Below are 18,896 nucleotides of genomic sequence, written 5' to 3' on the forward strand. Positions count from 1 at the left end.
AGCCGCGCACCCAAAAGAGGAAGCGCCTGAAGGCGCATAAAGGAGCGCTTGCATCCTCGTCCCGCGGGATGCGCGCGGGCGCGCCCGGGACAAGCCCGGGACAAGGGCGGGACAGTCATGACAGTCATAGACAGGAAGAGGCAGGGCTGGGCCTTACCCCCTGGACCTTTTTGTGCAGGACATTTTGGATTTTGAAGACTACATATCCGGTAAAGTGGTCCCCCTATTATACTATATTGCTCATAATCTGGTCAGCATTGCCGTAGACTTCCCCAAGGTCTTACCCCTACCCTAGTAACTGTTTTTAGATATCAGGATAAACCATGCCAAGTGGCTTAAAGGAAACCTTTACTTCGGGGTCAGGTCCCCTTGATAACTATCTGGTGAAGATGGTAAACAAAATAAACAACGATAGGAGGGTCTCTTTGGGAAGGGATAGCCCTCTCATTAGTACCCCCAATAGTACTCCAGTCCCCCTGATCCCAGTGGTGAGCTCCCCAGAGCTTGCCACTCTTAATGCGGATCCTACTGAGGTTTCCAGGGACATAGCCCAGGTTCATACTGAGCCCCCAGTACCAGATATACATTTAGTGAGTGAAGACAATGATGAATCTCTCCCTGTTGCTAGACCGGTCAGAAACTGTAGAAAACAACAAAATAAAAGGGGGGGAAGCATTCTAACAAAAAGGCTGATATCCATACACAAGCTCAGAATAATACAGATGAGTCCACTAAAGTACAAGATGATAGCGATGTTGCCAACTACACTTTTAGCCCTGACCAATTTTCCCAACTACTTAGCTCCCTGGAAGCCAAGTTTGAAGCCAAACTAGAACAGTTCGTACAACCCCTAGTGCGGAAACTCGATTGTGTGACTGCTGAAGTTAAAAGGTTGGGAGGATTACTAGCAAAACACTTATCAACAGCTGACAGTATCAAACAGGTGGAGATGGGCATAGGAGGGTCAGTGCAGGTAGCTAGAGTGGAAAATCAGCAACAAGAGAATCAGCAACCAGCTACCCAACATCTAAATAAAAATATTAATCCAGTTATAACAGCCCCCACCACTGTAGTGAGAGAAGCTACTCAATCTACACCAGGAACTGATTGTTTATCTAACAATAACCTGGTAAGGAGAAATAGATTTATAAATCTACCCCCAGCATGTCCTCCCTATGTTGTCATCTTAACAAACGTACCGCTCCATGATATGAATTCAGCCCAGACACATGAGGAATCGCATGACTCCCTTAAAAATAAAACTGTGTCATGGTTAAACAGGAATTGTGGTTTCCCCATAAAATTCGCCCCTGATATCATAAGTACCAGAAGGGCAAACTGGATTGGGCCTTCTAAAAAGACCTGTAAAGGGGACTGTATAATTGTGAACTTTAGACATCCACAACATGTGGCTACAGTCCTGTTAAGGGCAGCCTCACTGACACATGAAGATAACGGCATCTGGGTGCGTCCTCTTGGTTTTTTGTATAATCAGCTTACTAGAGTACCCCCACATAGCGCGAGATTGAGACCATATACTCCTGTTATAGCTCAGACGCCGTTTATACCTCAGGGCTCTGGTGGAGAAAATTACTTTAATTTCGGGCCCAACATCCCCACACATAATAGATTTGATGTACTTTCTACCTTGGAGTTGTGTGATTGACGAGAGATTACCAAGGGAACTGGGGAAGAGTTCCATCTTGGTTTGGTCCCCCAGGTTCCGGATCATTCTACTTTGATTCCTCTTGCTACTCACTGTAACCCTGTAACTCTGTGTAACGCAAATGGGTCAATGGTCAAGATGTTAAGTTGGAACGTCGCTGGACTACGCTCCAAGAGAGAAGATATCAATTGGCTTAACTTTGTGAAACAACATGACATTGTGGCTCTACAAGAGACTTGGGACATAGATTGTGACTTTTGGTTGAATAGTTTCACCTCATATTTTGTCCCAGCATTAAAATCGTTGGCCGGAGAGATATAGGGGGTCTTGTGGTTTTGGTTTCTGTGAATATAAGAGGGAAAGTTAGAAGGATAGACTGTGCATCTAATAATTTTCTCATCCTGGAATTTAACCTCACTAATAACACCAAATTAATTATAGTGAATTGCTATAATTCACAGCAAGGCGACTCCCCGAATGCTAACTTGGTATGGTTGTCCAATTTTTTAAACACTTACACCATAAAGCAAACCACTTTTTGCCAATATATTTTGTTGGGTGATTTTAATGTGCATCTACGTAGTCATAACTGTTTATTAACTGATAATGATGGGCCAGATTGCACATCCCCGCAACACTTTGAGCATACAAGCAAGGGGGAAGCACTGGAGAAACTCTTGTCTAACAATGATTTGTTTGAACCAGGGTTTTTTGATAAAAGTTCCCGTGTTCCCACATTTATAGGCAGGGATTGTGAAACAATAATTGACTACATATTTCTTTCATCTGGACTTTTAAAATACGTAGTTTCTTATAATGCTATACCTTCTTTTTTATAGCGACCATAATCCAGTGGTAATTGAACTGGTAAATGGTTTTTCTTTCTTAAACAAATCCACTCCACCTACGGTGGTAGTTGAAGTGAAAGCAAAAGATCAGGGGAGGAGGCTCAATTGGAGTAAGGTCATGCCAGAGGAGTTCTTTAATATCATCACTACAAAGGCTGCTCAGGATTTAGAAACTTGTGGAGATCCTCTTTTTATTGGGGAAGAAGTAATAACCTCCTATGAAGCTATCTGCTCCCTAGTGGCCAAAGAACTTACCTCTAAAAGCCGACCAGCTATAAATAACTCGCCCTCGGGCTGGTTTGACCACAAATGCACTAAATCACATAATCTCCTTAAAAAGCCCTCCAGGAGCGTCCAAGGAATAAACCTTTGGTCGCACAGCTCAGAAGCGAGTATAAAAAAGCAGTTCAGGAAAGGAAAAACGAAATTAAACACAATGCCTGGGTTGAGCTTATGGAGAATGCCACACTAAAAGATAGTGCAAAATTCTGGTCTATTATTAATACACCTCTATTTTCTAATAGCAAAAATAAAGATTTAGAAGCAAATATTGCAGAGGAGGACTGGTTGAGTCACTTTGAAAAGATATATGGCAGCCATCTTGAGATCGAAATCTTTGTGGCCCCGGCCTCAGAATCTCCCGCTTTGCCAGTTAGGTTGCTCCTAGGGGAGGTTGTCAAAGCTATTGAAGACTCTGCAGGGTGAAACGCACCAGGACCAAATGGGGTCCCCACAGACATGTACAAGGCTAACCCATTGTACTGGGCTAACATCCAGACTAACGTTTTCAATACCTCGGCCTGTGTAGGATTCCCTAAATCCTGGTCCAGGTCAACAATAATCCCAGTGTTTAAGAAGGGCCAAAGGGCCGACCCCAGATGTTATAGGCCCATATCCTTGCTAGATTCCTCTATAAAAATTCTGGGGAACAGGGTGGGTCTCCGACAATATTATACTGTCAGATGCCCAATATGGCTTTAGAGCGGGGAGGAGTACGGAGGACCAATGTCTGAACCTACACCTCATAATAGCTAAATACACTAAGGCTGCCAGGGGCTCCATTTATCTGGGCTTTATGGACTTGTCCACAGCTTTTGACCTAGTTAATAGGTCGAAGCTGTGGACAATGCTCCTGGAGCTGGGACTTGACCGGCCCCTTGTGTATTTCTTGGCCGAATTGCAAAAAGACTTGAACGCCTCAATCAGGATGACGAACGAGGGGAAATGTACGTCCAGTTTTAAGTCCAGCAGAGGGGTGCGCCAGGGATGCATCCTGGCCCCTATGCTGTTCACGATATATATAAACTCACTGGAGGCAAACCTGCTAGCAGCGACGCCGGACATTCCGCGTATGGGAGACACACCGGTTCCGGTGCTCCTATACGCGGATGACGCTGTCCTACTGGCAAGGACCCCTCTGGCCCTGCAAAGATTGCTGGATTCGTTTGGGGATTTTATGAAAAGCCTGGATCTGGTAGTAAATAACGGTAAATCGCATGTTATGTCATTGGGGCCCACAAAAAAAAACGTAAGACCTTCTTTTGTGGTAGTGAAGAAATCACTAGAGTAAAGGTATTTACCTACTTGGGAGTAGTCTTTGATGACAAGAGTTTATGGTCCCCTCAGCTTCTATTAAAGGTAAACTCGGCGAGAAATTCCTCAGCCGCAGTGCTAGGCTTTGCCAAAAGATTGGGGGGGAAACCTTTTGAGGCAATTCTAACAATCTATAAAGCAAAGACTATCTCAATTGTAAGGTACGGGGCAGCAATATGGGGATTCATCAAACCCGATGCTATCCAAACGGAAGAAAACAAATTCCTACGCTCCCTCCTAGGCCTCCCGCAATCTACTGCTTCCCACTCGGTCCATCTTGAACTAGGGATTGGTTACATAGCAGACATAATTACATTAGCCCCAATGTTGCTATGGATTAAAATCTGGTTAAATCCGAACCTCTCCCTAAACCATAAGATCTTAAAGGACTGTATTAGGTTAGACAATAGGAATAAAATCCAGTGCTTGTCTAACATAAAAATGTTAGCTATGTATATGGGGAGACCAGAGATCTTTTCTAACCCTGAATCTCTCTGTAAGGCTGACATTGAGTGGGTAAAAACTAATTTTATCAAGTTGAAGGAGGCAGAGCCTGAAGGAGTAGAACTATGTAAACCATCAGTTAGGGGCCATGTTCTGGTCACCCAGCCACTCGTAATGTCACCGTATCTGACCATAGTGACAAATTCTTTCCACAGGTGGCTACTGACTAAATTGCTGTTTAATCAAATACACACAGTTCTTTGGGATTTGGAGGGTTGAAGTAGACGTGAAGATGCTGCTCCATGCAAATGCGATGATTTTTCATCGCAAGACACTATGCACTTTATCGTTTTTTGCCCATTGTACCAAAAGGCCAGGAAAAGGTTTATTTTCCCATTATTAAAAAAATGAATTTTATTCAATGTAAACCTGCTTTATTGTTTTTACAATTGTTAGAATCCCCTGTAACTATGTTTTGTGTTGCCAGCTTTCTCACCGCGTCTGTTAGAATCAAGAGGGATAGACTGAAAGCTGTACATGAAATTGAATCCTCTCAGTAATAGAAATTGCATCCCTATCAACTGCTTAAACGTGGGCATGATTGATTAAGCTTTTTTAATTGTATATGAATTGCGTGTTTAGCTTGTTTAACAGATTTTATCAGACTTTTAATGTTTCTGTATATGTATAGCATACTTTTATGATTTTAAATAATCGAATAAAGTGGTTTTTTGACTTTGACTTTTGACTTTGAGTGTAAGTTCACGTATGTGGTGAGGTTAGATTGAACAGTTGTGGAGTATTGATTACATTTTTAGTCACTAATGGGAGCACCTTCTAGTTTGATGCACAGTAGTATGAAAGCCTTCTTAAACCAACTTCATGAGGAATCCTGGTAGAGTGCAAGAGGAAAGTGTTTTTGTTGTAAGTCCCAACTTTAAGTAGAGAGTGGAATACACATAATGGAGCCGATATCTGACCTTTTTTGGTGGTTTATTGCTAAGACCTAAACAGATACCCAAGATGTATATGGTGGAACTAATTAAAGCTTTAAAAAAAACAGACAGTCATATCCTCTCCTGGACAATATTTTGAGCAGCAGAAATTTTGTTTGATATTGTAGGGAATTTTCTATCAGTGCAGTGGCAGAAAATGCCCCACATTTCGATTTATTCACCTGGGCTGGTAGATTCCACTTCCAAATCAGCTTTGCCAGATATTGTAGAAGCCATTTAGAGGGAGACTAGGTTGGAGGCAAACCCCTGGCAGATATTTTATCAATTAATGCTATAAATCACCTAAAAATAATAGCTTCAAAACAGAAATATTGACTAGATGTGAGTAGAAAGTCATGATCCAAAAACATCTACAGCGGTATGGAATCTTAAACTTTTTATGACCTTTGAATTTCCCATGACCCATCAAGTGGACAAGCCATCTAAATCAACTTTGTACACAAATAAAAAACTTGAATGCTTGTTTCCAAATTATGGATTTCCTCAAAAAGTGGATGATTCATTCAGCCTCTCCAAACTGGATTATGCTAATAGACTATATCACAGCATTCCATGTTTAACAATGAGAAGGCTGTGATGAATTCAGAACTCAATTGCAACATTACTTCTACATGCACACATATGAACTGGCATTTCTCCTGACCCATTAGCTCACTACTGGTTTCCAATTGCAAGAATATCTTATTGCAAGCTATTATGCATCCTGACAGGGAAATAAATGAGACATTTCAAATCCTTCAATCAAAAACCACCAAACACCCACGAAGGAACTTGCTTCCTAGGCTTGCGCCGCAGCTGATAATTCTAGATCTCAGGAAGAAAACCGCTGGTTGCAGGAAACTCTCAGTTTGGGCTGCTAAATTACTGAAATCCCTAGCTGCAAAGAATCAAATCACTGAGAATCAATTAGATTTCAAGCGAAGTATTTAGACGTGTTTATTTTCAACGTGATCCACCAGAGAATATCTGCATGAATTTATCCACAAAGACTAGTGTCAATACAAATGTAGCCTTCTTTGTCTACTGGCATATATCCCTGCACTATCTTCTTGATCAATTCTATCACTTGAGAGACGTGTCACTGAACCTCTGTTTCTTAAATGAATATAATGGAGAGATCTAAACAAGATGGTCTACTCCTCAAATTGTACTTGTCAAAAATCCAAGGGCTAAAAAATCCAAGGGTTAGCCAATCGGATATATCACATATAACATGGTAGCTCACTTAACAAAGACGCCAAATACAAAGTTAAGACATATTGGACTAACCTTACTACATTATCGATCAAAGAAAGGAGCTTAAGACCATTGACAGTCAAAAGGACTACGTAAAATGCTACAACATACAGCACCTTCCTGCATGTAACAACCATTGATCCTTCGTGTGTCCCTGCATGAAAAAGAACTTGACATCCATCTAGCAAATGCTTCTCATGCCCCTACTTTTCCCACCTGCACTACCCCTCATTAACCACTCAATGTCAAATTGAATGCCTGTCTAGCTCTGTAGACACTATTCACCCAGAACATAGCATTTCCTTAGTGCATCCCAATCCTCTGCTCGATTCGCTTCTCATTCACATATTCACATAGAACTTTGATTATTTTACTTTTAATTTAATTAAGCACCAGTGAGTGTTTAATTTGTAAAAATGTAAGTGCCAAGGCACCTCTCATGTGGCCACTGCAGCTTGCACCACCCAGTGCCCATGCCAGCACTGCCAATGCCTGTACCAGCACCGCTACTAACCCTCACACTCCAACAAGTGTGACAATTCGGACTATTGCAGGCCAAACAAAGCTATAGGAAGGGCCGAGCAACAGGTATTATTCCTTTTTAATGTATATTGAATTAATAAGCACTCTGTTGTTGTGCTTACATCAAAATAAGATGAACAGCACCACCAGGTGATGGACTGTCATAAGAGCCAGTGTTGAAAATTAAGTGCCGAGCTCCAGCAAACACTGGTTCAAATTAAGCAGTGAAGCACCTATATTTTAATCTTCTGCCTAACTAATCTACATAGAATGAATCTCTGGGATCACAGCCTACATTTATCTCAAGACATGGCTCATCTTAACCGCATGCGCGCTAGCGGTTTTCCCGCTGAGTGCTGAGATTTCAAAAATCACGCGTTACGTGACAAGGTCAACTCGTCACACGCACAGCGCAGGTAACGCCCATGACGAGTTGATCTTGTCACACGCATCAAAGGGGTTAAGAACACAGCAAAAACCTATTGACTTCAACTATGTGTTAAAAAAATACCAATGAACAAAATTAGATTAACCGTAAACCCTGAGATTTCCTATAGTAGTGTGCTACTTGCCAAAAAAGTGCTTTAACACCTCGTCAGGGGTGGTGTTGGTAAGTATTATATAAATACAGTTACTATACAATACAATGCCTCTCTTCGGTGGCAGAATTTCAGCCATCAGTTGTGGCCGCTTTAAATATGTCTCCAAAATGGGGGTACATTGTAGGTGCCCACATATTTAGTTTCCCAAACTTGCAGAGAAGTATTTTGTTTTCCAGCATATTTTTGGGAAATCCAACCACCCTTTCGTCCAATGGAGGCATTTCTGCTGGATATGGGTGGCAGCTGATTGATTCTAGATTTAGCGGTTGTGCCCTCGCTGTTTTTGGCAAAGTTACCTCTGCACCTCTGTGGATCCAATGATAGATCAAGAGAGATTTTCTCATCAACTGAGTTCTGAATTGGGAGAATTTAACCTTGAGAGTCGAAGATTGTTAAAATCTTTTTTTTAACAATTTCTTTTCCCCCATCTTCTAAATCGCGCTCTTAACATTTTCTTTTTGTGATGCTAAAACCTTCATGTTTAGAATGATACATTCTTGTACCTTTTCTGTACAGGTGAACTTACAAGCCAGAATATTTCCCAACTTGACGATATCGCTCTTCTCAGAACAACCATCTCTGAGCTGCACAAGGAAAAGGACTCTTTAGTTTTTAGTATGGATGACAAAACAGAGAAGATTGCCGCCCTTGAAGACAGCCTTATGATCAAAGTAGGTGTTGCCCTGTAAACTCAATGAAGTTATACAATATTTCTGGCTGATTAACGTTGTTTTTCATAGAAATTTGCTGATGCCTTACTACCAGTATTGTGTTTGCAAAACTGCTCCAACTTGTTATGTAGAGGGGGCATGGCCTGGTCTGTAAGGCACTGCCACTTAACAAATCTCACTAGAAGCACTCATAAGATATAAGTATCCATTATCTATTTGTGTACAAATTGTTTATTAGAGATGATCCTATTATGGAAGCCATATCACACACCTTCCATTGATGTAGAATAGACAGATGGCCAAAAGTGATGATTAGTGAAGCAAAAAAATCAGAATTGTCCCGTTTAATTCTAAAACTACTACTTTTCTTAAAGTTTTAAGGATTTCAGAAATTACAATTGCCTGATGTTAGAGGTAGATTTCTGTGTAAAAATGCCTGGTGAGTATCAGCTTGAGGGTTCTGTCGGATCTAGGCGTTTAGCATATATGTTTTTGAATTCAAAACTGCTATGGCGTGGATTCCAGTTATGTTTTGGAAATGGCTTTTGGAGCCTATTGGCTAGGTGATTATTTGCATCTAACCATCAGAGTCCTGTTTCTCTGCTGAGTGCACATAACTCAGTGTCCAAAACGAATTTGCTACAAATCCAGTAGAAACCGTTTATAAATTGTCAACTGGATTTTCCCAAAAGGTTACAGGCACACTTAAGCTGGAGTGCCATACGTATGATTGCTACATGAACAAGATACTTTGACCAAATGTTGCTACCTATGGAGAGATATTCATGTTACAATGGCAAGATTCTGGAACAAAGTGTTTAAATCACTACTTAAGTACTTTTTACAGGCTTCCTTCAGAAATGTAAGGGTGTTATAACATTTCATACGCATTGTTGCAGTACTTCAGGCAGGCTTAGAGAGACATAGTAGAATTGTTTGAATATTTATCGATGACCTATATGCACTAGCTCTAGCGCAGAGTTAAACATTTGCTTTGCCCCAGTTCCAAGTGTCACTGATCACAAGTTAGACTAACTCACATTAGTCAACATTCCCATATCGCAACACTTAACATATTTGTCACACAAACCAAGTTGTACTCTACATGCACATATAAGCCAGCATCAGGCATATAGCTGCTTCATTATGGATCGATAAGAGGTTTTAGTCATAGTTACAGGTGGGGCTCTGAATTACCAACAAATAATATATATGGTGAGTGGAAGTGCTTATCTGATTCCTCCATTGCAATGCTATGCTGTAATTGCATCAGTGATAAAAATGTACACAAAGTGTGGTATTGGTTATGGTGTTACCAACCAAGGTGGCATGCTTCATCGGGATAGTTCCTCAACCTGGTGATAATACATTTTTCAAATAGGGCAGGCTCCCTAGTGAGAGCTCCTTGTAGGAGACTGGAAGGAATTGAAAGCAGACTCTCTTTTAGTGGACCCTGGTGTTTTAAAAAAAAAAGTATTGTGCACTACTCAATGTGTCTCTAAGGTTCGTTACGTTAGAAGGTTGTATGGCTGGTTGTGGAACATCCTTCTCCCCTGTTGTTTTATTTTCAGGCTCTGACTTAACCACAGAACAAAGAGCTACAATGAGTGTAGGAAGGTACATCCTGACTATGGTTGCCCCCAACTTTTTGCCCTGTGTTTTAGCTGGTTTTGGACATAGTCGACCTGGGACCCTGCCAATCAGGACCCCAGGCCTACTGCTCTCTCTTTAAAATGGATTCCATGTACCCTAGGTACATTTCCAATTGGTACTGGGCCACCTTATCAGACCCTGTAACTCAGGGCATAGGTGTACCCAGGGCCGCCAGGGGCTGAAGCATGTATTATGCCACCCCTGGCTGGCCTCCTAAATTTGACACAACTGGCTGCACGACAGCTGGGGCGAAGACGTGTAACCACCCTTCGCTTTAGGTATAGTAGCTCTATATCTAACCATACAATGGACACCCGAGTTCCTATCAGTCACTCCTATGGCAGGCCTTAACGATCCTGAAGGCAGAGTGCGTGGGCTCGTGTGAGCTAGGTTCAGGCCCGAGCCGAGCCCGGTTGCAGCTTGCGGAATCAAGACCCAATAGCTGTTCCATGATAACGCGTACCATATCGGTAACTCCGGTGTCGCGTTATCCAGGCATGTCGAGTAAGGTGTCATACGAATCGGGGTGCTGCCCTCTCACCAATGCTGGCGACGAGGTTAGCATTCCACCCTTCTAGAGGGACACGACATGTACGTAACTGTGAACCCCGGTTAAAGTTAACTGAAGCCTCAGCTCCACAAAATGGATGCTGCCACCACAGACACGAGTCTGACCTCCTGCTGCTGGGAGTCCTTCCAGCGAGGAGCACTTGGACAAAGGGTTTCCTGTCGAGGGCGGTGTTCGCACCGTCCCAGACAGGGTTTGTGTATTCTGGGTAGGTAGGGCTTTGGCGAGAAGGTGACTGCGGAGTGGCACCCCGGTGCTCACTACGCATCTGCCGGTTAGAACCAGTTCCAGGGGCGACAGCCCTGGCCTGGGGAAAGTCCGGCAGGGGAGAGGGGTGTAACTGCCCCCTTCCTGGTCCCACCCTTAGGGCAGGACCTAGTCATGTACCCACCCCTTTCTTTAGAATAAAGACCGGAGCGGGGACCCTTCCAGATTAGATCATCTTTGATTCGAGAACTACTTTCTACGAAAGGACATTCAAGACTCTTCTCAAGATTTCTCCCTTGTGACTAAGGAGTAGTCACCCTGCATCAGCGGGCACCAACTAAGAACTCTGCGGTTTGCTGTAAGTCCTTCCTCAAGGAATCCGACGGCCCAGCTCGACGAGAACCGGCTTCCCTGGCACCTCTGACCTCTACCCACATCATCAGCTCAGCTGTGATCCGTGGGTGCGACGAGACCTCGAGGGACCGGCCATCATCAGAACCTGCACGCTCTTAAAACCAGCACGACCATCGAGGTAACTCTCTGGTGAGTGCTCTGGGGTCCGAGAAGCCCCGACCCTGAGCCGCTCCAGCACCGAAGTGCAGTCTCCCAGCATCTCCACGACCTGCGTGGGGCCCTTCTGCTCGCTGCTCAGCACGTTGTCTGGTCACTAGCCGCTGGCTTGTGTCCTTCTGTGACGACATCCGAGAATCAGTACTGCTGGTCTGGTTGCTCCAGACTGGCCCTTGCTTCCATCTTTGCGAGAAGCACCCCGGACCCTCCTGGTCCACTCAAGACGCCCTCTTAGGCCCACCACGTGGCCCTGAGAACTGCCAAGGCTTGTTGCCCCATCCTGGGCCCAGCGACGCCGACAGCATCATCCTTCGTGGGACAGCTCGCACCTCCGCCGTGGTCGCCGATAACGCCTCCTGGTCCGTGAGACTGCAGAGCCTAGCGTCGCCCACTCACCTGGTCGAGGTGACGGCCAACCGGTGCCTTCCTGGTACCCTCTGACTACTGGCTAGTAGTACGAACTTGGTCCCCTCTGCTTTCAGGTTTCTTCAATCTCCGATCCAGGCTTGGATCTCTACGAACTATTCAGCACTGGTCGCCGGCCAGCAACTCCTTTTCTTCCGGCTCCTGGCTCGTCAGCGAAGACCCCGACGCCTGTAAGACTTGTGCAGCCGCAGCCCTCGTGGCTAGGTAACTCGGCATTTCGGTGCCTGCATAGCCTCCTTACTCTAGGGTCCCGAGTCCCTCGCTTCCGACTTGCCTTATCGGGTCCGCCCGAGACCTTAATCTTTCCGTGCCCTCGGACACTTGTTCCTAATTGTGCACTTGAAGTATTTGCTAAAGAGATTTGGTTTGTGCTTAGTACCCTGTCCTCATAAAGAGTACAGGGCTGTTGTGATTCCTAATAAATATACTGTTTATTTTCATAACACTTGTGTGGTGTCCTTTCACTGGGTGTTCAAGGGGTACATGTGTGGTAAACAGCTGGCTTAACACGCCCTCTCGAGTCTTTAGCCTTAGACTGCTCGTATCCACGCTACTAGGATAGCTGGTCTATAGGTTGACTTACAACCAAACACCATAAGGGTCGTTGGAACGATACATAGCGGTCGCTAGAATAGCGAACGTTGCATATCGGGCCAACTTCTCACAATGAGCTCCTTAAACCACCAGGAAAGGAAATGCTAGGGCAGGGATCACAGTGTGAACCTCAACTGACTGTGCACTCCAGCACTGGCAGGCAATTCTCTGTCCCTCCCATCGCCCACATGTGGCAGGCAGCATTTATTGATGCAGTACAAGTGCTTGTCCTCTGTCTTCTTGATACTGTGGAAATGTCACTGGTCATATAGGAAGCGCATCTCTCAGACCTACAGTTCCGCACAACAGGAGCAGAGAAAGCACGCCACAGCTTGATTTCCTTTCTTCTGCTGGATGTCTGTCTTGATAGTGAGCTTCAGTTGTGATATCCGAGTCACTACTCTAGATGGGTGTTTCACCCTCAGAAGATCTGGAAGAATGGTCCACCATGCTACTCTAAGCGAATTGCCAGTGGGTAGACTATTTGCAGGCATTCCTTCCATAGCCTTTTGTTTTTTTGATGTAAGCCCTAAGTGGCCAAAGACATGCTGAGTCGTACATCTCCTGCTCACTGTGCTACTGGCAGCAAGCTGCACCTGACTGAATAGGTTGTAATCTTGGCAGAGGTGATACCCAAGACCAAAATCCTTATCTACTACCGTAATCTGTGAGTTTCCATGTAACAAAATACCTGTCTGTAGGCCTTAAATCAGAGTAATAACAATCTACCCTTAAATGACTATTGACTTTAGCATTTGCTTTTTACAATCAGTATGCCAGGCCTACTGTCTTCATCATAACATTTCATAATAAGCAATCAGGCTTATAGCCTTTATCATTGCCTTGTGACCATAACCAAATACGTTCTACTGTGTTGGGCATAAGCACAAGGTTACCATCAGGTTTACCATAATAAAATTTAAAAATATGTACAAAATTCTATTTATAAAAACAATAAAAAAACTCCTTATAGAGCTTTACATTGATTACTTTAGTGCAAATCTTCTATCCCCATGGTTTGTTCAAATGAATTACTAAAACCCTTGCCTACTACTGTAATCTTTAGATTACATGTAAGAAAATGCCTGTGTGGGGCCTGCATTACAATATGATATCAATTCACTGTTAAAGACTCTCTGACTTTAACAAATGCTTTTTACAATAAGTAAGCTAGGTCTACTGTCTTTGTCATAACTTTTCAAAATAAGGAGATCTGACCTGTCGTATCAAACATAATGTTTCCCAGTGAACCAATCAGGCCTATATTTTTTCCCTGTAACCAGCTCTATAAATGTATAAATCTGTATTTGTAAAGCGCAAATTACTCACCTTACGGGTCTCAATGCGCTGGGGACCGTTGTGGAAATGAAGTGAGCTATTGCCAAGAGTCACATGGTGCTGAGCTGAGCTGCCACCGGAGCCAGGGATCGAACCATGAGCCCTGTGCTCCGACGTCAGCTGCCCTGGCCGCTGCACCACACCTTTCCACTCTGGCCTACTGTTTTGAGCATGCGCTTTCCTAAACAGCAACCATCATTTGATATCGCATGGGGCAATCACCAGGGCTGTCCACCCTACTTGTTGCCCTCTACATGAAGCCCTTTCCCGGACATATGTGCAGGAACACCGATGTTGGGGATTTACAGATGGGGCAGGGAGCATAAGTTAACACTCTATGCAGATTATATGATGATGGTGGTGATGAGGCCCCTTACTTCCCTCCCTCCTCTGATGCAGGATATGGAGGACTTCAGACGAGCCGCTGGTTTTAAAATCAACTTTCCTAAATCACATGTCCTTAACCTCACCCTTCCCAAGGCCGACCACGCTCACTTAAAACGCCTCTTCTCTTTCAACTGGGCACCTCACAGAGTGGGATACTTGGGCCTTCAGATACGCCAAGTTGTACAGCAGAAAGCAACTATGATAAGCTCCTGGACACTGCTAGATCTGGCTTTTTCTCATGGAAAAGGTACACCCTATCCTGGCTAGGGAGGCTGGCAGCAGTCAAAATGAACCTCCAATCTAAGATTCTTTATGTCATGCAAACAGTACCATTAGAGCCACCTCCACATGTTCATGGTAATTACAGTATCTTATAGATTATGTTGTATGGGCTGGCAAAAAAGCATGTATAGCGAAAAAGCAGAACTATCTAGCCCCCTCGGAGGATGGAATTGGTGTCCCGCAGATACTAAGGTATTTCCAAGCTGCACAACTCTGCTACCTGGTGGAGGGGTCTCGGCCGTGCAGGGAGAAACATTGGTGCTTCATTGACCAAGCTGTGGCTGGCATACACATCTGAAAAATACCATATCTGCCTATACCCTGTTGCCCTCTAGGAGTCTATCTATCCCCAGTGACCGGACCACAGTGGGAGTCTTGTACATGGTACAAGTCCAGTGCAAACTCTCCACTTATGCCTCGCCACTGACCTCATTTATTGGATATCCTGTCTTTGAACCATTCCAGTCTAATTATGGCCTCCCATCCGATGCCTGGTGGCAATACATTTCCCTTCGACACTGGCTCCTACAGCCTCACATTCACCCCCATGCAAGCCGATCCTTGACTGCCTTTACAAAATGGCTCCTCACCTGCACATCAGATAAACACAGACTCTCTGAGATATATATACATTTCTAAACGCCTTACTTGTCTCTGCGTGCAGTGCATCATCTAAAGACATGATGCTCAAGATTGTCCGGTATTGGTACTACACGCCAGCGAGGGTGGCTAAGTGGTAACAGGGCGGGGAGGGAACCTGTTGGAGACACTGTGGACAAACTGCCACACTTACACATATTCTTTGGAAATGCCCCAAGATACAATCATTTTTGGCGGATATAAATGAGATCTTCAACACAGACCTCTCCAGATTCCCTGGTTACATCCTTCTAGGACTTCCGATTCCCCAGACATACCCCTAAAGTCATTGAAGGGGTGGGCTATCACGTTAGTGCTTGGGGCTGCTGAGCAGGTCCTTTTGGTCCACTGGGGCTAATACTTGGTGTTGTCACGATTAGACTGTCTTTATAAGCTGTGGGACCTTAAGGATGGAGAAATTACCAGCAGCAATATCCAGTGCACTAATGCTCTTTGACAGAACCTGGGGGCCTTGCATCAGCTTTTTGTCCGATGAGTTCAGGGAGCTAACTTGCCCAACCTATTTAGAAGTCCTTGGTCTTACCCGCCTAGACCATGATACTTGTTAAGGTGCTAGAGATGGTCTTTCCCATTTGTCTTGACATTTCAGCACTAGTTATTTTATGGCTTCATCTGCACTGAGCTGTTCGCCTTCAATCCCTACCCCCTTCCTTTTTTCCCTTTGTCTTCTCTCTCTCTCTCTCTCTGTCTCTCCCTTTTTTCCTCCTGCCCCCTCCCCATCTGCCAACCTCCTAGTTATTGTAACTTTTATGGTTCCCCACCGGCCTATGAAGGTAGGCGGGATGAATTCTGTATTAACATTTGTCTAAAAATCTATAAAACCGATGTAATCCTAAAAGCAACCATCAGGCATACAGTTACAAATTTCCAAAGGCATACAAAAATAAAGTTGGTTAAGTAAAATGCTATTTCTTTTAAGAGGGTCTAACAAGGATTCTCACAAATCAAATCTCCTATACCCATGTGTTGTCACAGGGGATAGCCAACCCCAAATACATTGCTTACTACCGTAATGTTTGAGATTCCATGTAACAAAATCCTTCTCTGCAGGCTTACATACAGAATAGTAACAATCCATAAATGGATTGATGTTAACATATGCTTTTCACAATAAATGTATCGGGACTACTGCCATTATTGTAACATTTCTTAATAAACAGATCAGGCCTATAGCCATGCTCATTGGCTTGCCACCATAGTCAATGTTGTCCTGTTGTACTGAGTATAAGTTGTGCCACAAACCAAAAGGTGCACTATAAACCCTCATTTCAGTGGAAGCACACAACTTTGGCCCAATCAAATCCTGTACTCAGGGGATCAAACATGTTTGTGGAGCCTAAACCCCGCTTTCACTGGTGGTCTGAAAGATCTTTTTTTGTTGATCACACTAGATCTGTCGGCCGCTTCAATGTGAAACCAGACATAATGAGGCAGTGGAACAAATGCATAAGGGAAATCAGAGGGGCTGCACAACTTCACTGTTCACCTCTTTATGCAACCGGAGTAAAGCATAAATGACTATGTCCAGGAAATGTTGTCAGGGCCGGACTGGGAACCAAAACCGGCCCTGGCAAAGTGCTCGGCCGGCCCCCCCTCCCCACCCCTCGGGGGGAGGATGGGGCGCCCGCGCTCTCTGCCAGGGCCGGTTTTCGTCCGATTTTGTTACAGGGCCGTTTTTGCAGCTATGCTGAGAAAACGGCCCTGTAACAAAAACGGCCCCCAGGGGCCCCAAACCGGCCCCCATCCGTGCGGCCCACCGGGGGATTGCCCGGTGCCCGCAACGGCCAGTCCGGGCCTGAATGTTGTCTGTCCAGAAACATAAATACCCTAGCTACAGACGTGAGAAAGTTAGATAATAATTACTTTTTATGGAACTCCGACTATGCCAAGGGTTTGTATGGGTTCTCTGACTTCAGGATAAGAATATCTTCCAGTTCAGAGATTACAATTAATTACTCCTATTTTCTACAGCACTGTGATATGGCTGCCTTCTTCTTTCTTCTGCCAGCCATGTTGGAGTTTCCCATGTCAGCTTGATTTTCCACCCAGTCTTCTTTGCTGCTGGCTTTAGACTGCAGTTACTGCAAGTGTGTTGTTGGACAGTTTCTGCTTCCAGTTACCTCTAGATAGGATGTTGACAAATATTGTAGCCCCAACACGTTCCTCTATATTCAGATCGTGGCCCACTTGCCTACTTGTTTTTGTCTTTAGTCTGATGTCCTTCTCCAGTGTATCGCTTTCATACATAGAAACACGTCTTGCAGAAAGTCATTGATTATTGTCTCAACCTTTCCTTTTGTGAGGTTTAAGGTGCCTTGTAATACCTTGAAATACTCATCCAAAACTCACACTGTTCTCCCTCATGTCCTGAGAAATAGAAATTTTGAATTTTGGGATTGGAGACATGAAGTAAGTCCTGTAAAGTATGGTGGTGTGGACACTGATGCTGTACTTCCTAAGAGGGCTTTGTTTAGAATCTTTTGAAACATGTAAAAAAGAGAAACTACAAGACAGTGGTATCTTTGGGGCTTGTAGTGCTACAGTGTGAAATGAAAGAACTATGTGAGGATGGGGATACCAAACATTGGACATCGCTAAACGCGATGGATCACTTTACACCAATGTATCTATTACAACAGTGGATTCCTACTTAAGCGCCTGACATGTGTGGCCTACAGAATTCATATAGACTCATGTAAGTTTTTATGTGTGCTATAATACTGTGAAACCTGTGACAAGATTTACCAGACTGGATAGTTTTTGAAAGTTATTGCTAGTATTCCTCTTCCTCTGTCTTGTGACAGTATTTTTCTGTTGTCTGATGTATGCATTCAAACACTTGTGTTTGAGAAAAATAAAAACATTATAAGGAGTGTTACTCTGCTTTCATCAGTCTTTTCCAGTTGCTGTTTCCTCGCATACTCCACAATAAAGCGCGGGGCACACAGCATGCAGTTTAGTGAGGACAGCTTATAGGCACAAACACATCAGTAAGGGAAGAAATGATGAAGGTCCATGATTTGAAGCACATTTAAGACATTTGATACAGACAAATCACACATTGGAGCATCAACAGAATCACAAAGAGTGTTACAAGATCATTAAATGACAGCACAACTAATGAAATAAAATAACATTCTTACAATGCACTCTGATCAGCTGGCATTTATTGTTATTGATTTTCATCTTTCAATATAAAACATCACCTCGAAAATATTCCGTCACAGTAAATTCAATAAAACAGATACAGCATCTCAAATTATTAGGTTTAGAGCAATTACCTCCAGTATTTTCATCATAACTAATTTCATCCCAATTCCCTCTTAGGGGCATGTGTTAAAATACCTATTTATATGTATTGCCCAAGCTTTTATAGTGTTACTTTTAAGGCCTCCTCTCTGTTGATATTGTTTCAAATGCTAATAGCTCTCTTCTAGTCAGACAGTTTCATAAAATTAGTAAGCCTACCTTCACTGGCACTGAGACACTCCTAGGATTAGCCTGGGGTTTATTTTGTTTTACCAAAAACTTTTGTACATTTTGCTGTTATTTTACCATACTGGACCATTTGTCTAGTGGGTCTTGAACGGATCTTGTTATCCCTAACCTTTAA

The 18,896-nt window shown here is 43.7% G+C and overlaps 1 protein-coding gene across 1 annotated transcript in view; it reads left to right on the forward strand.

Annotated features, from left to right (window-relative positions):
- Positions 1–18,896, forward strand: part of LOC147659215 (centrosomal protein of 135 kDa-like) — a 548,924-nt gene that overhangs the window by 326,824 nt on the left and 203,204 nt on the right. Inside the window, exon 11 of the mRNA XM_086951883.1 lies at positions 8,444–8,598. Coding sequence (XP_086808009.1) covers positions 8,444–8,598 — 155 coding nt within the window. The remainder of the gene's footprint in view (positions 1–8,443; positions 8,599–18,896) is intronic.

This window comes from Lissotriton vulgaris, unplaced genomic scaffold (assembly GCF_964263255.1).
Source record: "Lissotriton vulgaris unplaced genomic scaffold, aLisVul1.2 SCAFFOLD_581, whole genome shotgun sequence".
NCBI classification, from domain to species: domain Eukaryota; kingdom Metazoa; phylum Chordata; class Amphibia; order Caudata; family Salamandridae; genus Lissotriton; species Lissotriton vulgaris.